Genomic DNA, 21,230 nt, shown 5'->3' with positions numbered 1-21,230 from the left:
CGCTCCTCATTCTAAACACTATCTGATCGCAGCCAACAGCGTGGTACCCACTACAACTACCCTTTTAATCATCGTTTTTATACTCTCAACTTTACATCGCTACTAGATTGTCCAGTGTAGTCAAACAGCGGATAGAAAGATATCCAGGGAAAAGTACAGTAACATTATTAAATCTAGCTTAGGACATTGCGAACGAAAGTTAATAACCGATGAAAAGAGCATTATGCTCAGTGGACCCATATACTCTGGCTCATGTTATAAAAGTCAGACCAAAGATTTCTCTGGTATGTAAAAAGAATATCAGTCTGCAAACAGAATCTTTACTAAACTATACGGCTTTATCGTTCTTTATCTTTTCTAAAGGTTTATTATTATACACAATTTACTAACTTAACTATTTAATTTAATTCTAATAATACAGTCTTTTCATCATTCAACATGGCTTTCACTTTCTCGGGTACTTTTTCAATCTTACTGACGCTAGCTACAGTAGCGTTTAAAATCTTATTCCACGCTTGGAATTCTTCTTCATCTGATGCGAGCGCTAAAGCTTGATGAATCCAGGCTAACAAACCGTTATACTGTATAAGATTGGATGTCACACTGGGAATTGCAGTTGCTTGTTCCATAATCTAAGAATTCATATTAGTACATCAAGTACCCCGCCTTTTCTTTTCGTCAATTACCTCGATTACAGCCTTTTTACTTAATTGATCTGCATATGCAGAGTTGTAAAATGTGGCAATCATATCAAAAATACTTTGTCTGGAGAAAATCTTGTAGTCATCATATGTACGTAACGAAGATGATAAAACATAGAGCAACCAGAGACGTTCTTTTCTATGATTAGGAGAGGATGATGTGAAAAGGAAGGTAAACATGGGGACGTACTGTTATATAGAGGTTAGTAAAAAAATATTCTGAAAAAAACTAAAAAAACTTACGTTGAAATCAAATGTAGGGTTTTGCAAGATCCATGATGTAATATGAGGAAGCATGAAATGTTCTGGATGAAGTAAAATAGATAACGCATGGCCAATACAAACGCAGATAGCTGCAGGCACTCTAGGTGGCGTATCGGCTTCTGCACGGCCAGTAATAGAATTTTTGAAAGCTTCTAAAACGAAAATGATTGAAGGTTGTTCTTTAAATCTAGCGTGTTCCACCATGACATAGAATTGATCAATCATTTGGTATGCAATGCAACGTACTTGATCATCGGTGGAAGACATGGCCATCACAACAAACCCAAGACCGTTACATTCAATAAATTTACGACATTCGATAGCACCAGCAGAAATGATATTTGCAAAGAGAGGTAAAAAGAATGAAGGATCATATACGGGCGATGAGCTAAAGTCGTTTGTCTCGGTGTCATTGTGAGTAGCTTGAAGAGTGCATTGAGCAGGAAAATGTGTAAAGGTATATTTCATCAAAGCTGGGTCAATCAAGCTTAGCGTTTCAATGGAGATTGCACTTGTCTGTAATAGTGTGCCAGCTTGAGCATGTGCTTGACGGGTACGATCCGATCCAGGACCCCACATTAACATTTTGGGGAGGATTGTCTCGCGGCCATGGCTTTCACAAGCCATTAAAACTTCCAAAATAAGTTTATCGGTAACTGTAGTCGTTGCACTATAACTTGTCAAAAGGGAGTCTAACAAACCATAATTTCTAGCAAGGATGAGGGGTTGGATCTTGTTCAATTTATAAATCAATTGAATGATAGCAAGACGTTGAGCATCATTTTCGGGAACTTGACGAGCAAGGAGCTTAGCAACATCAGGAGAGGTCAATTTTTGATATTCTTGATGATCAAGGATACGACGAAGATAAATTTCAATGGGTTCTAATTTTCCATACCCTTCATAGACGCGTTCAACAAGGACACCAACTAGACGAATAGCAGCAGCATCAGCAATATTATCCATTAAAGAAGTCAAAACGAAATCACGAACAACTTCGGAATCCAGCCTGGTGGTCCAGTTAAAAGAAGTCATTAATTTAATGAATTCCACAAGCTTGTCATAAAAAGCATCCTCCGGTGTTTCATCCGACATAACGTTGGCATCGGCAGCAGCAGTCAATTGTTTGAGAAGGTGCTCAAAAACAGCTTGCATATATTCTAATTGGTCTTCCAACTTATCTGATAACAAATCATAACCAATATGAATAACATCGACCAAATTGGGAGTCAATAGAAGGGTGTCGTTTAAATGGGTTGCAACAATTAACGGAACGTTAACAGAAGAGGCAATGCAAGCTGAGCGGAGAGAGACAATATCGATAATACATTTGTTACCAGCCAAAATGTGCTTAATGATAGGTTCGCAACATGCTTCCAACAATACGTGAATGGCGTCGGATTCAGCTTCGTTCTTTTTCTGTTCTCTAGTCATGCTCAATTCCAATAAAGAAAGGATTTCCAAATTAAATTCATCAGTCGTACCCATTTTCCAGAGTTGAGTAATAATCTTGAAAGCCTTGCTGGGGATGGAAAATTCTTCAGATGTTGAGCTGTACATGTATTCCACAAGGACAAGTAAAAGTTTCTTCATAATCTCATTAAGATTATTATTCTTGATGATTTTTTTGCTGAAAGTATAAAGTCCTTCAAAATCAACACGAATTACACAGTTTAATAATGTTTGTGCGTTAGATCCTTCACCAAAGATATCAATAAATGACAAGGCTAATTGAAGTAACTTTATACAATAGTTAGAAAATAATTCTTCTGGCAAAATGTTGAGGCTACTTACAGACACGTTGGCCTCACTAGGGAATGTGTTCAGATTTTCAAATTTGAGGATTTCGTTTGTAAGTTGAGTGTCAAGATATTTCAATGCAGGGTACGTAAAGATATACGTCCTTAATTCCGTACGTGCCTTGGTGTCTTGGATTTGATTTACTAAACCAATTATGTGACGTAACAGAGTGAAACAGAATTTCAAAGCAACATAATTATCAGTGTTTTCTTGGTTGATTAAAATTGTATTTAAATGTTGGAATACAAAAGAGGCGGCGTTGGTCAAATCACGAGACTTCATACTATCCAAGGCGAACTTCAATACTGTCATGGAGAATTGATGGTCGTATTTCTTGAAAAGAAAAGTATTATACAAAAGTGAATTAAAAGGCATAGCTTTTAACAACAATGCTGAATGTTCACTACAAATCAGGTTAGCTAAAAGTTGTATCTGAACATAATAATTACTTACTGCTCCATTGAAACCAAAGATTTCATATCAGTGATTTCGGTATAATCAAATACACTACCCGCTAATGGATGACGGAGAGTCATATAGTCAACGAGGGGTTCATATGACGTCCATCGTAAATCACGACTACAGAAGGCAGCAGCTCGCTCCAGATGTTTGTCGAGAACACTCACAGGCAATCCCTTAAGTAACTCGATAAATTCTTCTTTAACAGCAGAAATTTCTTCAAAATCCTCGGTTTTGATAAGTGAAGTGAATTTTTCCTCTAATTCGTCGTTATCAACCTCCATTGCGTTAGCGGATGGTACCGTTTCTTGACCTAAACACAATCTGGCTTGAAGGACCATTTCGTTTTTAGTCCATTGACCGGTTTGGCGGGCTGAAATATCTTGATCCGGATTCATCTCCTTATCTAATTTAGAGCTGATTTGTTCAAGATAGAGAGGGACACTTTGCTTGGTGAGTAAAAGCTTGATCAAGTTGGTTAGATAGAGTACCGCGGGTGTTCTATCTGTCTTGATAAAGTTTAAATTTTCACATAAGGTCAATAATAAAGGACTGAAAGGATGTTTGTAATTGGAGGCGTTAACATTAGAATCAGCAGACACAAGTTCATTGATTAAATTGCCGGTAGCTGTTATTTCGTTGTTGGCAGCGTTGACAAGTTGTACCAATTGATCGGTGTATTTATATTGCGCTTTACTGAATCTACTGATACAATTATCCAGAAACTGTAAGACTGCTTGTTGAGTTTCTGACATTACTAAACCACGGGCAGTGGAGAAATTATCAGGCAAAGCGTTCAACCAAAGCTGGACTTCCTCGGGATCATGGGCGAACATGAACGAATCAGACAAGGTTTGGTTTAAGAGTTTACCAGTCAAATCACGGATATGTTTATAGGGCGTTTGGAGATAAAGGGTTAATAATGTGGTAATATGAGAGGTAGAAGAACCAGCTATAGAAGACAATATAAGTATTTGGGGGGGGGATTTTTTTTTTTTTTTTTTTTTTTTTGAAATCTTACATGATCGGCTAGTCCAGTTAAAATCAGGCATACTGAGGAAAAGTCTCAATAAATGAATTAAAGTTCCAGGTTTGACAGACAATATATCAGCAGGAATAAAGTTTCCAGGATCAATATTGGATTCCATCAATGCTTCAGGAACAAACTCTTGATAATATCTGATCAATCTGAATGCTGTATCTTGAATTAGTTGGTTTTGGCAAGCCTGTTCATTGTCATCCGCATCAGCAGCCATTTTAATGGAAGTTTGTTTGTGCAAAGTAACCACAGTTTGGATTTCAGGCACACGACGACGTAATCCTTCACGAACACTCTCAAGGCACTTTTTCCAGTTTTCGGATGGCTTTGTTTGTTGCACAGAAGATTCGTCACTAATCTGTTGTTCCTTTTGATTCATCTCTGAGGTTTCAAGTGCCATGATAACCTTTTCCATTGCATGACTAACTTTGCTGTATTTCTGGAAAACTGCAGACAATGCGACCATAGTTGTGTATCTAACAAGTGGGCTAGTATGTTGCAGACCCTTACTGGAAGGTGAGCGATTAAAAACGTTTGGAAGAATGTTATCCAAAATAGTTTCGAAGCTGGGTGGTTCGGCAGGATAAAGACGTGTTACTCCATAAAATAAAGAGGGAACTGGTAACTGAACAATCTTTTGCAATAATGTAATATTAGCAAGCCATTTACTGGAGATTCTAGGCTCATACATTAAAATGGTGTGGTGCCAAAACCTAAAATTAAATTATTATAATTAGCGACTATACAAAATAATTTCAGGAGAATGATTAATTATTACTCTTGAACAAGTTCAGGGCAAGCACTCAATATCTTCAACACTAATTCTTGTTGGCGCATGTCATCTGCTGGCTTAAGTGTAACAATAAATTTAGCTAACAAGCGATTGGTGATCTTGGAGTTCTTTGATTGTTCATCCGTGTTAGGCTTCGCGGGATACCAAGCAGTATCACGGAAACACACACCAACATCAGGTACAGTACATATGGATAAAAGGAAATGATGCACTAAATCAGCAGGAACACCGGTTCCTTCGTCAGCAGTCTCTTCTTCCTCAGAGCGAGCATAAATTTTGGCAAGTTTCTCTAAAATATATGCTGAGAAGAAAAATGCCTTGGTACTTCTAGGCACGTTGTTATCCATGATCAACTTTTCGTACATGACTGAAAGAATTTGTTCAATTAACTAAAGCAATTTTTGTCAGATTTTTGTTCGTTAGCTGTTATGATTCTAATCTATTACCGGATATGCGTCCTCATCCATGCCTACAAATACACCGCTAACAAGACCCTTCACATTTAATACTTGTTTCTTAATATCAGCATCACCATGCTTAAAGAAGGCAAGAACAAATTGTACATAATTGGTTCTTAAATCTGATATAATATTGAGTATCTCCATCTATCAATTGATCATAAAATTTCTTACCATAAATATAGCTTTGTGGTTTCTTTGTCTTTTTAGCTTGGCGATATCTAGAGGCTCTTAAGAAACCCTGGAGTTATAAAAATCTACCTTTAGTCTACGTCAAATGTTTTAAGAATTCCTCCTTACATCGGCCTGGAAATTGAAGGTGGTGAATAAATCTCTTGCAGTAGACTCGTTAAACGAAACGATCGAAGTCAATAAACGATAAGTAGATTGGCAGTGAGGGATGCGCATGGAGGATATACCACGATATACAAATTTCATTTGTCGTTGCAAAATTGTTTGAATAACCTGAATACCATAGGAACGGATAATAGGTGTAGTTGAAAGTCGAATAAATAATCCAATAATATCTGGTAACATGCATTCTAAATCCTGGATATTTGTCTACGAAAATTACTTATTAGTTGAAAGTTGATTACATGTAACTAATCTCGAAAGGATTACCGAGGCTTGATAATCCCATAAACTGCTAAGCTCCCGACTATCGGTACAAGATTGGCAGTACTCAACCAGAGGTCTGGTATGTTTTTCAGTTGGATCTACTCTGGTTTTAATGGCGATCGTCAATTGAGTTCTTAATTTCGATAAACCTAATTTATACTTTATTAAGACGATTTGTTATGCAAAAAGAAACAGAGGTCAATTCATACCTCTAACAAGCGCTTGGAGATCCTTAACCCTCAAGGCTTCGGAGACCTCTTTTGGTGTTTTATAGTAATCCTCAAGTTCTGTAATATTGCTATTCATACTTTTAAGGGATTCTGAAAAAAAGGTAATTCTTAGCTTTTGTCCCAGTTTGACACTCTACTTTTTTATTGTGGCTTATGCGGGACTGCTCAGCATCACTATGCAAAACATATTTGCATAAATTTACATTTATTGTTACGAACAGTAATCCAAAGGGAAAAAGGTATCAATAAACCTCAAAAAGAAGTAATACCTATATAGTTTAAGTGGTAATGTATAGCACAAGTTGATGGCCATCGAAAGTAATGCGAATCGGCTTGCTTATTAAATTTTGAGCTCGACCTTTATTCACCAGTACATGTAATGATGATCATATTATTTCATTGTATTATTTGTTTACAGGATACAAGAGCAATAAATTTACATCCTTTCATAAAAATACTTATTGGGAGTTTTTTAGGATGATAAAATAAGTTGAATATTCCAGAATAATTTTCGCACCATCTACTTCAGTCAAGACCTCTTCCATGGGTTTATATACTCTCATCCCTGGCTCATCATAATAAATAATCTCGTCCATCTCCATAATGAATTACAAACGACTTTATAAAAATTGTGAGCTAAAAAGAAAAACAAAGTTATGGAAAACTGAGGAAAATCGGTTGAGGTTATCAAAAAGCAGGAGACTAATTTTTAAGTTTATACCCGGTCCTGGCCAGTCCAGGTATGATGAAAGTGCCAAATATTGGGACAGCGATATTGAAAATGATTTTTTTCTGGCTTTTCTTCAACGACAACAATGGACGCTCCTGCTGATTACGACATTAAAGATTATGCCCAGTTGACCAACAACTGGAGCAAAGATCCTACGGCATACTTGGATCGTTATTACTCGCTTTATTACAAAACGGTAGATACCGAGGCCGATCCTTTAGCCAACAGCGTATACGTTCGACAATCACCTAATAAAGTTTGCGTTCTCGGTATTGTCAGTCCTTCCACAGATATTGTTAAGGTCGTATTGAACAAAAATTTGGTTGGAGAGAAAGTAAAAAAGAACACGATTCTTTGTGAATTTAAGGATGCCCAGGATAATGTGGTGGGACATGTTAAGGCTGAAATGGAAGGTAAATTGTTGGAGCTGAATAGTCGTTTAGAAAAGGAAGGAACTAGCTTACTAGCTAATGGACATCATATGGACACTGGTTTCATTGCGATAATTCTGCCAAGAGTAGACGATACCAAGGTTCAATTAAAAGGCTACCAAACAGAGCAAGAATACAAGGCCACACAAACTGCACGAATTGTGAATGAAAGCAGCCGCCCGAATTTAGAAACTAAATCTTCTTGCGTTATTTCATAATTAAACAAAACCAGGAACCCATAATAAAGCCGATAGAAAAGTGAAAACAAATGTGAAATAAAAATTAATATAACGACAATATATGTAAGTGGTAAAGAGGTCAACCTAAACTGTACAGAGATGAATCTGCAGTATTAGCAGCATAATCGCATAGAGTACGTTTTTGCGTATTCTACGATGTGCATACTCGTAAAGATATACGCTATAAGTACATCACGATCTCCTACCAAGCTGTAAGAGCTGCCACCGATTACAGCGCACACTTTAAGTTTCAAAGTTCTAAATTAGGTAAAGACTTGACTGGTCAATAATTCGTCAATAGTTTACCTGTCATTAGCCTTACCGACAGTTTCTGGAATACTTTGACAGGCGATTTAATAAAAATCTTACACCATTGAAAGGGTCTGACAACAGAGCCAAAACAATATTAATCTTTGCAGGGAACGTGTTCTGTCATGAATATGTTGGTGTATCAAGCGATGCAATTGGTTGTATCATAGTTTTGATATTAAATTCGGTGGTAAATAAGTAACGCTTATGCATTGCTTACAATAAAAATAAAAATAAAATTATTCTTCAGGTCAAAATTCTATAGGTTAGGCTGGGACAATTAAGAATTTCAAAAATGGCAAACACGATTCGGTAAAGTGGGTACAATTGAAGATGCTCGAGAAACCCTTATAAAAGTGGTCTACTGTGCTTGCAAGTCTTGTTCACTGTTTAGACAAAACGTATTAATTTTGGGTGGCTGAGCTTACATTTGTATTATTTTTTTTTAAAAAATCAAAAAATAAAATAAAAACTCTTTTTGCCCTTTACCTTTTATAAAAAATGGCTACGACCGAGGAATTGCAAACTCTTGTGCTCACCACACTTGACAAAGCCAATGTCATTAGTGACTCCAAGGACTTAACTTACAACGATAAACCTGTTGAACAACTTGCCCTCCTTGGTGCCCTCAACAGTTTAAAGTCCAAGGAGGTAAAACAGACAATGTCACTTTTATATATATATTCAACTGACATTCTACAATACTAGATGATTGAATTTACTCCTATTGACCGTATCACTTGGGTTTTGACAGAAGAAGGTAAACAACTTGCTAAAGACGGTAGTCACGAAGCTCGTGTTTTCGCTGCCATTCCTGCCGGTGATGAAGGTCTTCCCATTGCCGAACTTCAGGTAAAATATTTGGAAAAAAAAAAAAAGAAAGCATGTAAGCAAAAAGGAAGCGAGTGAACTAAAGCATGTTGCTCGATTAGAACAAAGTAGGTGCTTCTGCTAAACCTGGTCAAGGTAAAGCCTTCAAGAACAAGTGGGTTTCCAAGAAGGGCGCCAACTTGGTCCGTTTAGTCGATACTATTGTTGATGAGACCCAAAAGGATTTGAAGGAAATTGAATCTACCGGTACACTTAAGGATGCTAAGGTCCTTGCTGATTTAAAGAAGAGAACCTTGGTTGACAAGCAGTATGACTCATTTGTTTGTGTGTGATATTTAGAATGCGGACACTTAATTTTTTATTTTTTTTATTTTTTGTATTGTACAGAAAGTCGACTACTTACTCTGTATCAAAGGGTCCTGATTTCTCTTTGGAAGTCAAGAAAGAAGCTACTGATATCACCTTTGAGATGATTCAATCGTAAGTGTGTGTGTATGGAATTGAAAGGAGGAAAAAAGAGAGCTCATTTTGTTAAATTAGTGGTGAATGGAAGAACGCTACTTTCAAAAAGTATAACTTTGACGCTGCTGGTGTTCCTCCTCCCAGTGGTCATCTTCATCCTTTGATGAAGGTGCGTCAAGAATTCCGTGAGATTTTCTTTGAGATGGGTTTCCAAGAGATGCCTACCAACTGTTATGCTGAATCTAGTTTCTGGAATTTTGATGCTCTTTTCCAACCTCAACAACATCCTGCTCGTGATGCTCACGACACCTTTTTCTTGAAAGGTAAGATACATGCATAGTAAGCAAAAAGGAGAAGATGAAGGATAATTAACACGTACGTAGACCCTGCCACATCCGACCGTTATCCCCGTGATTTGATGGAAAAGATCAAGAAGACCCACGAGAATGGTGGTGATACCGGATCCATCGGTTACAACTACACATGGAAAGAAGAAGAGGCACAAAAATTGATTTTGCGTACGCATACAACTGCTGTCAGTTCATTCATGCTTCATAAGCTTTCAGAGGAGACGAAGAAATGTGGCGAATTCCGCCCTGCCAAATATTTCTCAATTGATCGTGTTTTCCGTAACGAGAGTGTGGATGCTACACATTTAGCCGAGTTCCATCAAATTGAAGGTGTGATTGCCGATAAGAACTTGACATTAGGTGACTTAATTGGTTTCATGGATGTCTTTTTCAAAAAGATGGGTATGGATAAAATTCGTTTCAAGCCTACATATAACCCTTACACCGAACCTTCCATGGAGATCTTCTCTTACCATGAGGGCTTAAAATCTTGGGTAGAAATTGGTAACTCTGGTATGTTCCGTCCCGAGATGTTGGGTCCCTTAGGTTTGCCCGAAGATGTACGTGTTATCGCTTGGGGTCTTGGCCTTGAACGTCCTACCATGGTCAAGTATGGTATTTCCAATATTCGTGATCTTTTGGGTCATAAGGTCAACATTGGTATGATCAAGGAATATCCCATCTGTCGTTTGGATAAGAAGATGGGTAAGGAGTTGGTTGGTTTAAGCCAAGATTAATAAAAATTGTTTTTAATTATAAAATTATACACTATCATCGCTCGTACATGAACCATATCTCGCCAATCAATACAGCACACGCACCAACAGCAATAGTCGGTAATATGATCAAGTTCCATTTCAAGAACTGAAAGTAACCTAGTGTATAAATGCCCTTGACCTTGAGAATATGATCGAACCTGATACAAAAAAATTAGAACACTACTTGGACATAAGAGGGATAAACTTACATAATACCAGCAAGACTTCCTACCAGCGTCAAACACGCGCCTAAATTACTACCCACAATGAGACCCAATAAGAATCCTTGCATAGTAGCATCCGAATGCACATGTTGCGTAAAATTAGGGTGTTGAATAATTTGCGTAAACAGGATCGTCATTGGCTTACACAACATAATTTTTTGTCAAAACACAGGGGGATCTCTTTTACTTTTTAAACATATTTACCTTACAAGATTATTTAATAGTTGACAGGCCAAGATAGAAACAAAGACCATACCAAACACCGCTGTCACATAATTCTTTGCAAATACAGCCATGGCAGTAGCAAATATGCCTACCCAGCCTAATTCAGCCAAAGCCTCGATCAACATAAACATACCCAAACTAAACGGTAAAATAGACCAAGGCATGCGCACAAAGACAGCCTTCAAGGTAGGGAAACGCACCCCAAACCATTTATACGCTTTGTAAATAGGTTTCAACCATTTGCTTTGAGGCTCTTTTTTTGTGATGACCGAGGTTGCATAAGAAGTACTACGCATCACAGAGGCATGCTGAGATTCGGACTCTGTGAGGGATGTGGAACCATCCTCCTCATTCTCAACCTCGGATGACTTATTCGTCGAATCTATTTGTAAAACAGTAGCGGGCACAGGTTCCAATGGGATATCTTGGTTAGGCCGTGTCTTCTTGAAGAGGCGAGTAATGTGAAAGCCTAGATCGTACTGAATGTCTCTCACTAACATGACACAGGCAAACGGTAAAGTGATCATCCATACAGGCACGCTTGCAAATGATGTGCCTACCAAAGTCACTAAGCAGCAAGCCAGCAAAATCACACCAAAGATGGCACCATGAGGGTCTACCAGAACACTCTTGGGATCAGCATCAGGAGGTTGAATATGACGTGGTAAGTAATAATCCCCACGAAACAAGATACGTAATACGACATACGAGATCAATATACAGACGACAGTTGGAAGTAACATCCAAGCAGAATAAGTGATGAAACTAATTTTATAGGCCTCAGAAACAACCACGTTTGTAGGGTTGCCGATATACAAGGCCATGGAAGCTAATCAAGTCAGTTTTAAACTATTTATAAATACAAGTGGTTTTTCTTCCTTGACTTACCAATATTGGCGGTGGTAAATTCACTCATGAGAAAAGCGGTAGGACGAATATCCGACACCTTTGTGAAATAAGAAAGAAAAACTGTGCCTGTCAGGATAACAACATCATTACTTGTGAGGCCACTCATCACACTTGTTAATATGAAGAACAAGGTGAAAGCCAGCATGCCTCGATTACCAGCTTTTCGGGAGACCCAGAAAGCACAGAATTGAAAAACACCCGTCATATCCAACGAAATGCATATGTAGGCCTTTACTATGGAAATGAGTATTCATTTAAAGGAAAAGATGGACGAGATAAATATAAAAAAAAAAATACCAGCGAATAAAACAGGATTAAAATGGCCCATGGTTGCACACCGAATGAACCCAAAAAACCTTTGGAGACCACCTGAAAATCAATGGCCCTACAAATCAGCAAGATAAGTACACCTAGTGGGGGAACAGTAGAAATATTCAAGTAGATTTTGATGTGCTTTATTCGAATTGTTACAGGCCTTATCACCAGAATGACAACTAGTAAAAATATAACAATGCCAACATATGAATACGTTGTCAATGTCGATTCCACCATTCTCAACAATAAAAATATATATAAAAAAAAATTATTTTTTAATTAAATGGGAAGAAAGAGCACTGAGTTTACAAACTTGATTTAATTTCCCTTTTTCTTTCAAACACGTACAAAAATCCCCAAAAGAATGTGGTTAAGTGATAGTCAAAGTAGGTTTTATTTTTTCTAAATAAGCCATGCAAGTTGATATGGTACTTACGGCTGGTGCCTATAGAAATTGGTGTAGGTCTGACTGCATTTGGATTATTCTTCATGATGATGGGTGTTATGTTGCTATTTGATGGAGGTTTAATGGCAATCGGCAATGTAAATAGAAGAGCAAGTTGTGCAAAGATCATGTTTATTTAACACCCAAAATAATAATAGGTTCTTTTCTTGTGTGGCATTACTGCGATTATTGGACCCAAAAGTACATTTGTGTTTTTTACACGAAAGGAAAAGTTACGAGGCACCATTTGTTTTTTGGGTGGTATTCTCCTTGTTGTGATTAAATATCCATTCTTTGGTTTCATGGTAGAGATTTTTGGTTTCTTGAATTTGTTTGGGTAAAGTATTTAGATTAAGGGCCAGGCATATCAGAATGCTCATCATGTGTTATATTTAGCGACTTTTTCCCTGTCGTCTTTGGTTTCCTGAAAAGACTTCCTGTCATTGGACCCATCTTATCACATCCAGCACTTGCTAGAGTAAGTCCTTTCATCATCTATCTCTTTATCCGTTCTAATTCATGTATCATTAGATAGTTCCAAGAGAGAGTCGCACCCGAGTGTAAATAAACTATACAATAATTCCACCTCCCATCACATATACATAACCCAATAAACACAATATCGATAATATACGTGGCAGCCTGTCAATCATCCATGACGAAATAATGAGCGAATTTCCGTAGGGTGACACACATCAACTTTTATTATTATTATTATTGTTTGTGCTTTCAATTGAATATCTTGTAACAATAAAAAAAAAGGAATGACTTACCAAGTGTATTTCATCAAAGAGCATTTCCTGACTGTGATCATCTTCCATGATGTTAGGTCCTCTGCTAAAGCCATTGACGTGGCTGAGCATTTTTTTGTTAAAGCGAATTAATGAGAGTTTCACGTAGCGCTGTTGCTACAACAACCGGATACATCCTTTCACTACAAGCCCCAGTTTCTATAATAGCCAAGTATGTTATCTCGCAAAAGATGTGGGAAGAGATGTGTTTGCTGCATGATTGTTCTGCGTTAAAGTCTAAGGAATTATATCTTTCCGCCTCAGATATACATAAACTTCAAATATATCAGAAGGGAATTGCATCTTGTACCAAACCCTTTGTTTTTACCTGGAAGGCTTGATCAATATAAACCCTTTTTTTCTTCTCTACTTTGGAAAATATAATAAGGGCTGTTTTCGTTTCCAACAGGTATTTTTAACTTGACACTTGTCAAAAATGAATGTAAACAATAAAACCTTTTTTGGGGGACATCAGTACTGAATTTCAAAAGTTTAAATCCCTACAATCAATGAGAAAAGCTGGGCCAAGCAGGCATATATTCTATCCTTTTCTTTTTTATTATAACCGCAGTACTTTCATGACCTCGATATTTAGAGTAGTTAGAGACAATGACCTTCAATTATTAAACGACTTGATTGAAACAAGGGATTCTAAACGATACAAACCCATTGATTTGAATAAACGTTCTGTCTATGGCAGAACCGCTTTGCACTGTGCTGTCACTTGGAACCGAGTTGAAATGGCCCAAGCATTAATCAGTTCTCCTATTGTCAATGTCAATATATGTGATCGCGAGAATGGTTGGACAGCACTCCATAGGTAAATATGAGATCTCCTTTTCTCTTTCTTGACGAATTCGACATTAACCAAAGTCTGAAAGAGCAATGTACATGGGCAATATTGAAATTGCTCGCATGTTGTTGGCAAGACAAGATATTGACCCCAGTATCAAAGACAGGGAAGGTTTGGACGCTTTTGAATTATTTAATACTACATTATCCGATACGTTTCCCAAACATCAAGTACAATATAAAAAGATCGATACCGAATTTTCGATGCATGAGCTGGATGAAACGTACATGATCCAGCAGCAGCAAGTAGAGCATATTGGAAAGGGAGGCACGGATTTATATACATGGGGCCATAACACGAATTATGTACTGGGCCATGCAGATTCGGAAAACCGATTGAAACCAGAACGTGTACATTTGACACTGGCCTCGCAACAATCGAATTGTATCATGACAAGACCGACTTGTGTGATCGAAAGTATTGTCATGTCCAAGTATCATATGGCTGTTTTGACAAATGAGCCACAGCAGAATCTGTTGGTCTGCGGCTTTGGAAGTGGTGGTCGTTTGGGAACAGGTAAAGAAACACAGTTTACACCTGTTCCTGTTCAATGGCCTGAACGCATTATCTCTGTTGCTGTCGGTCGAGATCACACAGTTGCTATCACAGCTAGTGGAAATGTTCTTACTTTTGGTCAAAACAATCATGGTCAATTAGGTAATTACTAGATTCTTTACCAAAAAAAAAAAAAAAAAAAACAAAAAGCTTATTCAATTTATATAAGGTTATGAAACGGAGAATCCAATGCAAGCCTTGCCCCGTAAAATTCAGGCACAGAGTTTAAAAAAGCAAGCAATTATAGGTGCTGCTGCCTCAACTGTTCATTCTGTGGTATATACCTCGACAGATATCTTTACATTTGGTAAGAATGGAGGTCAATTAGGTTACTTTCAACCAGATCATGAGACCTGTCAACCGACACCTAGAAAAGTGAGCACCCTATCCAGTCCTATTTTGCAAGTCGTAGCCAACGAAAATGTCACTGCCATTTTGACCAAAGCGCATGAAATTATACTGCTCTGTGATTTCACCCAGAAAAAACTCTTCCTGCCTGTTCGTCGATTTCCTAGCAACATCCAAGTACATCGTTCCGAACCCACATTTGCCGTTAAACTCATCAGCAGTGGGACAGATTATTTAGGCGCATTAACCAACACGGGTGATATCTTTCTCTGGACTGTTCGAACTGTAAAGAAAACCACCACTGTATCCACGCCCAAACGTATTTGGTCTGGACAAAACCATCTGGTTGCGGTAGATGTCAGTATTGGTCAACACGGAGAAACAATCTTATGTACGGAGTCAGGGCATGTATTTATTGGTCGTTCTGAAGCCAACGGGTATAAATTTAATAACGTGCCTTCCATACAACGGTGTATTCAAGTATGTGCTAATTCAAGTGGTGCTTTTGCTGCCATCCGCTCTGAATATCAGCTACCACTTATCACCCAAATACCCGCTTCTACACTGGTGCATGATTTAGTTTCTTCCTTACCCCATATCGAAGCTTCGAGCTGGCTCAAGAAAAGATTGGATAATTACATGGAAGAGGAAAAGGCCAGTTTAGATCGCCTGTTAGAAAAATATACTAAAGTCAATAGTAACCGTGTAGAAACACACGATGCTGATGATTATGCTGCAGAAAAACAGAAACTAGAGCAACATTACAAAATACTCAAAACGAAATCAATTGAGGATGCATGGAACCGATGCCACCCAACCGACGACGCAACCTTGGATATTATTTTGATTGTGGATGAAAAACGTATCCATTGTCATAGCACGATTTTGCGATGTCGTAGTGATGTTTTCAAGAGACTGATAAAATGTAAAGACCGAGAAAGCGATATCAAAATCCGTCTAGATAAGAGAGACGATGGTAAAATCGAGATTTATATCGACCAGTGCCATTTAGCCTCGGTGTTATTACTATTGGATTTTATGTACACTGATGAATATCAACATCCAATGTCATTAGGATTTCAAATGCCAGTACTCGCTTACTTGGAAACATGCACTCTCAAACAAGTTCAAAAGGATCTTTTGGCTTTAGCCAAACTCTTTCATATTCCCAACTTGGTCCTGACTGCACAGGAAAACTATTACCGAAAAACCAGTTCGTTACAGGTGGATTTACGACGATTATTAGAGAAAAGAAATGGAACGGACTTAACGATCGAAACAAAGGAAGAAACTATGACATGTCATCAAGTAATATTAAGACAACGGTCTGACTATTTCCGCCATATGTTAAAAGCAGGATCTGTGTGGGTACAAGATCGATTCCCTCTGCAAGTTAATTTGGATCATATGTCAAAGGAAGTGATGGATACGATCATCCAGTACATCTATACCGATGAAGATGGAAACAGCTTATTCGATACTATTGCTAAAGATAAAGAAGAATCCATGATGTATTATCTGTTGAGTGTGCTCTGTGAAGCAGATGCGCTTTTACTGACACGTCTCAAAGTTATTACGGAAAGTGCCCTGGTGCGCTTTATCACACTTCGATCTGCAGCTATTATTTATGAACATGCGGATGCATATTTAGCTGAATCACTTAAAGAATCCTGTTTACAATTCATCAGTGTCAATTTACCAGCATTTCTAGGATCCAGGTAAGAAATGATTAGTGTAAAAAGAAAACTATTTTTAACACTATTAAAAAATGAAGCATGCTTGACTTTATCTCTGTGCAACTTTTACGAGATTTAGAAAACTATGTGCGCCGTTGTCAAATTATGGAAACACCCACAGTTTCACGAGGTGCTTTTAGTTTTCAGGATGATTCCTATCTGGAGGTTGAGGATCCAGAATTTTCTACGTCCTTGTATGCACAGGGAAGATTGGATGGTATTACTTCATTCTTGGAGACATTAGTTACTACGCGACCTATTAAAAATCCCGTAGGCGTGGCTCCAGTGGTGGCAGTAGTAAAAGCCGAAGCAAGAATGAAGAAACATGTTTCAGTGGATGCACCTGTGGAATTGACAACACAACCAAGGCGAAGATCCTCTGGATGGTCCTCTCAAGAAACTACAGTGTAAGTTTGATAGTAGAACGGCCTTTTTTTTTGCATGCCAAAATTAACATTGATTAGATCAAAACCGTCACTGCGTGAAATTCTTGAAACGGAAAATCAACCGATTGGCTCAGGATCAAAAAATGTCAAGGTATGAAAGAAAACATTTTGCATTAAAAAAAAAAAAAAGAAGGTTGTTCTAAAAATGTGTTGATAGTCATCCGTCCCTAAAAAGGTGTCTCAGAAAGAAAGAAGAAAACTCATTCTCACGGCTGAAACAACAGTGGCGGAATCGTCGTCCTCCACGAAACAAGTGTGGGGCAAGGTTTCCCCCATAGACATACAACCTATTCCTAAAGCTGAACCCGATGAATATACGGATCGTAAAGGAAAAAAGATGTAAGTTTTTACAATTGATTTTTGCTATGAACATTAAATAACTCATTTTGAAAAAAAAGTTATGTGCCTGAGGAACTTTTGGATGAAATTGAAGACGCGAGGTGCATACAACCCACTACGCCAACATTCACTTATGATCCAGTCGAAAGTTTTGGTCCTTCATTTGCCATCACACCTATTCGTCGTCTGTTTCAACCCGTTAAAGACAGTGCAGCCAAAAAATCATTCCAGACCATTCAACAGCAACAGCAGCAAGATAATTGGCGAAAAGATTTCAATCCAAAGAAGAACATATTAAAGATTCAAAAAGAAGAACAAGCAATGGAAGCCATTGCTCAATACTACGTCCAAACATTGGATATCATGAGTGGCGAGTGGTATGAAGTGCATAGAATATCTGCTAAATAAAAACATTCTTCGTCCATTTTAAAACGCAATTATTAAAACCGAAACCTCGTTTAAAAAAAAGGTCCAGATCTAAATTTTCACAAAAACATTTTATTTTTCTCGAATATTATGACATGTATAAAAAGCTTATGATTCTTGTTGCCTCTTTTATCGAACTTCATTCAACTTATCTTTTTTTATACCATGAAATCCAGTTTAATTATCATTGCCTCATCTGCCTTGTTAGCAGCTACTGTTAATGCCGCCTCTATTCCCAAACGTGCTGAAACTCCTTGTAATATCGAGGACTCACGTTACTTCATCACACCTCTCCGTGTCTCTGGCGACAAAGCTGCTTCTTACTGCCAAACTCTCGGTGGTAAATTAGTTGATGTCGATAGCAGAAATTCCATGGATTTGACCGCCATGGTCAATAAATGTTTGGCGTCGGCCGAAAGAAGTGTCCGTATTCAAACTTGGGAAACAAATAACTTTGGCACCAACCATTTAGCCATGGCCAATGAAGTTGGTCCTCCAGCTGTCAATGTAGCTCCTGCTGAGCAAGAACTGTACGCTTTGTGTGCTACTGTTGAAGCAAGTGAAGAAACTCCTGCTTCCGCTTCTGCCGAAGTTGCTATTGCTGATACCCCTCTTGCTGAAGCTGCTGCTGAAGTTGTTATTGCTGATACCCCTCTCGCTGAAGCTGAAGCTGCTGCTGTTGATACTGCTTCTGCCTCTGCTAATCCTTGGGCTGAAAAGGCTGAAGGTTCCCCTTGGGCTCAATCTGCCAGTGCCCCTATGGCTGAAGCTTCTGCCAATCCTTGGGCTGAAAAGGCTGAGGTAGCCCCTTTGGTTGAACCTGCCAGTGCTCCCTTGGTTGACGGACCTGGAACTACTTTAGCTGCCGCTGCTCGTAAGTAGTCTTGATACACGTTAAACTTGTTACTCACATTTTTATATTACTAGATGATCAAAACAGACTTCAAGCAAATGTTTGGGGTGCTGCTGGTATTGAAGGTGTTGCTGCCGCTGCTGTTGAAGGTGTTGCTGCTGTTGAGGGTGCTGCTGCTATCGAAGGTGCTGCTGGTGCCAGTGGTACTGTTTAAAGCGAGCTGCCAGCAACTTATAAAAAAAATTAAAAATGTAGAATGTTAGATATATTAAATTAAAAAAATATTCATCCAGAAGGATGTATTTGTTAAAAATTAAGGAATTTGTGCATCATTGTTTGTTTATTGAAATATTTGCATTAAAAAAAATCAATTGACAAACTCGGGTCGGAACTGACGACGATTTTTCATGAAGAAAGAGGAAAGGTCAATCGGTTTGCGACCTGTGATATCACGTACATCACTACTTGGCAACATGGGAATTTCGGGTTGACGAGATATATTGAGATGATCCAGGATGACTTGGATACAAAATGGAGTCAAAAACCTGGGAGGAGAAGGGTACCAATTAGGATCGTCCATTTCACAAGGTTTGGCTACTTCGCTACCAATAAATAGGGATCTGAAGTTAGAAAGCAATCCACCGGTGCTAATATTGCGTTTTTTGGTTATAATATCAGGGAAAATTATGGTCAAAAAGGACTCGACCTTAGCTTCAGCAGGTTCTTCAGAAACAAATTTCAAGTAACTCTCGAGTTGCTCTCTGGTAATCGTAGCAGGTTCGACATCGGAACTAAATCCCGCTTCTTTAAGTGCATCAGAAAGTGCCTGAGCAATCATTGTGAGTGTCATAACGTTATCGCTTGTTAATTCATAGACTCTCTTGAGTGTGGTATGGGTAGTGACATATTCGCTGTTGCTGCTGCTGCTATCACTGATAACGTCATCATTTTTTGTCTGACCCCAAACTATGCATTTCTTGGACAAGGCAGCTTGACAGATACATTCACAAACATCTTTTATATTAACAGTGGTCAGCATATTGGATTCGGCAATAGGCATACCAATAACAGACTTGTTCTCGATCATGCTTGACCAAAAGTACATGTACTGCTGAATCATGGGAATTCTGAAAACAACCCAGTCACCGTACTTGAAGCAGTTACGAAGGTGTTCCTCCAATAAGTTGAATTGACCAGCAGGGGTTTCTTTATCTTCTGAAAATGAGCATCCCATCCTATGAACATAGAAATCTAAGTAAAGCAGACATATTCGTGTGTATGTATATATGCTTACATGGAAATCATCATGATACGCTTGATTTTGTTATGAATAGCAGCGTCAATCAAATTTTTACCTCGATGAATTAAACGGTCATCATTTTGGGAGAAAGGGTTACAAATCATAGTCTTGATTTGGCCTTTCATTTGATCACGAAGAACAGCTTGGCTTTCATAATCGACTTCCTATGAATTCTTTTAGGGGATTGTTCTTTGAGAATTACAGAATTTTCTTCATTACCTTGACTTCAATGCCCTTTTTCTCGAGGTCTTGCAATTTTTTCTTATCTTCACATAAAACTCGAACACGCCAATTTTTTTTCAGTTGGCCCTCTTTTCGAACCAATTGATCGGCGATAAAAATTGCCAGAGAATGGCCGACATAGGACTCACCGTTAGTAATAAGAATATACTTTGGTTTAGAACTAGTTTCAGATGGAATAGAAGACATGAGAAGATATGATTGTAATCACAAAAGTATTTGTTTCGTGCTTTATATGCATTTATAAAATTCACACGAAGTATTCTATCAATCTTGCGTTAAACAGGACGAGTCGGGCAGAACAGCAAGTATACATGAATTTTTACAGGAAAACATTAATCTTTTTAACTGGTTTCATTGTAAGATACACCATTTTCAGTTCAAAATGTAAACATATTGGTTTAAAACCAAGAACAGTTGAGCCTACCTACTATTCAAGCGTATCTTCAATTGGTCTGCGATTAAAAGGCCTGATACAACATTGCTGAACATATCTACCTTTGCTCAATCATCTTGAGATCTTGCTATTCTGTGTTATTCTTTAGGAGCTTCGAGATGTCGAAATCTCGGAATAATACGCATGTTTTTCAGTGGAGAGTGAACTAGATTAAAAGAAAGTGAAATAAATATCTCCAAAGGCCATGTCTAGTAAAGCGAATAATCACTCTTCGTTTATGGGAACAGGATTATCTACCTTTGCCTGTTAAGAGCCGTACATTTGCAGACCGGGTGCTATTAATCTGTTCTGAGTTT

At 38.1% G+C, this 21,230-nt stretch overlaps 8 protein-coding genes across 8 annotated transcripts; 5 read left to right on the top strand and 3 right to left on the bottom strand.

The window, feature by feature from the left end:
* Positions 1-343: 343 nt before the first annotated feature.
* EV154DRAFT_472002 (ribosome 60S biogenesis N-terminal-domain-containing protein) lies at positions 344-6,448 on the bottom strand. Its single transcript, XM_051597892.1, has 12 exons — positions 6,342-6,448; positions 6,136-6,281; positions 5,815-6,075; positions 5,689-5,755; positions 5,503-5,636; positions 5,042-5,445; positions 4,246-4,976; positions 3,219-4,176; positions 2,760-3,168; positions 945-2,705; positions 687-890; positions 344-632 (listed from the first exon to the last, which is right to left on the bottom strand). Exons 1-12 carry the CDS (start codon positions 6,436-6,438, stop codon positions 399-401), a joined length of 5,406 nt encoding a protein of 1,801 aa, XP_051452836.1. The 5' UTR covers positions 6,439-6,448; the 3' UTR covers positions 344-398.
* A 567-nt stretch (positions 6,449-7,015) lies between these two features.
* EV154DRAFT_524786 (uncharacterized protein) lies at positions 7,016-7,968 on the top strand. The gene has a single exon (XM_051603219.1). It carries the CDS (start codon positions 7,178-7,180, stop codon positions 7,739-7,741), a length of 564 nt encoding a protein of 187 aa, XP_051452835.1. The 5' UTR covers positions 7,016-7,177; the 3' UTR covers positions 7,742-7,968.
* A 604-nt stretch (positions 7,969-8,572) lies between these two features.
* EV154DRAFT_486115 (tRNA synthetases class II core domain (F)-domain-containing protein) lies at positions 8,573-10,451 on the top strand (the record flags this gene model as incomplete). The annotated part of the gene is made up of 6 exons (XM_051598812.1): positions 8,573-8,722; positions 8,780-8,923; positions 9,004-9,209; positions 9,290-9,382; positions 9,443-9,687; positions 9,748-10,451. 6 exons carry the CDS (start codon positions 8,573-8,575, stop codon positions 10,449-10,451), a joined length of 1,542 nt encoding a protein of 513 aa, XP_051452834.1.
* A 34-nt stretch (positions 10,452-10,485) lies between these two features.
* Positions 10,486-12,382, bottom strand: EV154DRAFT_429196 (arsenical pump membrane protein-domain-containing protein; the record flags this gene model as incomplete). Its single annotated transcript, XM_051596457.1, has 6 exons — positions 10,486-10,630; positions 10,682-10,836; positions 10,906-11,241; positions 11,329-11,750; positions 11,810-12,059; positions 12,128-12,382. The coding sequence occupies 6 exons, from the start codon at positions 12,380-12,382 to the stop codon at positions 10,486-10,488; spliced, it is 1,563 nt and encodes a 520-aa protein (XP_051452833.1).
* A 6-nt stretch (positions 12,383-12,388) lies between these two features.
* EV154DRAFT_524776 (vesicle transport protein) lies at positions 12,389-13,385 on the top strand. The gene is made up of 5 exons (XM_051603218.1): positions 12,389-12,531; positions 12,597-12,688; positions 12,749-12,927; positions 12,987-13,068; positions 13,122-13,385. Exons 1-5 carry the CDS (start codon positions 12,510-12,512, stop codon positions 13,152-13,154), a joined length of 408 nt encoding a protein of 135 aa, XP_051452832.1. The 5' UTR covers positions 12,389-12,509; the 3' UTR covers positions 13,155-13,385.
* Positions 13,386-13,902: 517 nt separating this feature from the next.
* EV154DRAFT_471992 (uncharacterized protein) lies at positions 13,903-18,105 on the top strand. The gene is made up of 7 exons (XM_051597891.1): positions 13,903-14,201; positions 14,263-14,891; positions 14,959-16,855; positions 16,912-17,280; positions 17,338-17,410; positions 17,477-17,658; positions 17,718-18,105. Exons 1-7 carry the CDS (start codon positions 13,960-13,962, stop codon positions 18,064-18,066), a joined length of 3,741 nt encoding a protein of 1,246 aa, XP_051452831.1. The 5' UTR covers positions 13,903-13,959; the 3' UTR covers positions 18,067-18,105.
* Positions 18,106-18,156: 51 nt separating this feature from the next.
* EV154DRAFT_576299 (uncharacterized protein) lies at positions 18,157-18,966 on the top strand (the record flags this gene model as incomplete). Its single annotated transcript, XM_051606485.1, has 1 exon — positions 18,157-18,966. The coding sequence occupies exon 1, from the start codon at positions 18,250-18,252 to the stop codon at positions 18,964-18,966; it is 717 nt and encodes a 238-aa protein (XP_051452830.1). The 5' UTR covers positions 18,157-18,249.
* A 338-nt stretch (positions 18,967-19,304) lies between these two features.
* EV154DRAFT_606408 (uncharacterized protein) lies at positions 19,305-20,666 on the bottom strand (the record flags this gene model as incomplete). The annotated part of the gene is made up of 3 exons (XM_051607537.1): positions 19,305-20,172; positions 20,232-20,401; positions 20,457-20,666. 3 exons carry the CDS (start codon positions 20,664-20,666, stop codon positions 19,305-19,307), a joined length of 1,248 nt encoding a protein of 415 aa, XP_051452829.1.
* Between the last annotated feature and the right edge of the window lie 564 nt (positions 20,667-21,230).

This window comes from Mucor mucedo (genome assembly GCF_025094135.1).
Source record: "Mucor mucedo strain NRRL 3635 chromosome Unknown EV154scaffold_133, whole genome shotgun sequence".
NCBI lineage: Eukaryota > Fungi > Mucoromycota > Mucoromycetes > Mucorales > Mucoraceae > Mucor > Mucor mucedo.
Note: the sequence above shows the minus strand (reverse complement) of the source record. Positions and strands in the feature narration are given on the sequence as shown.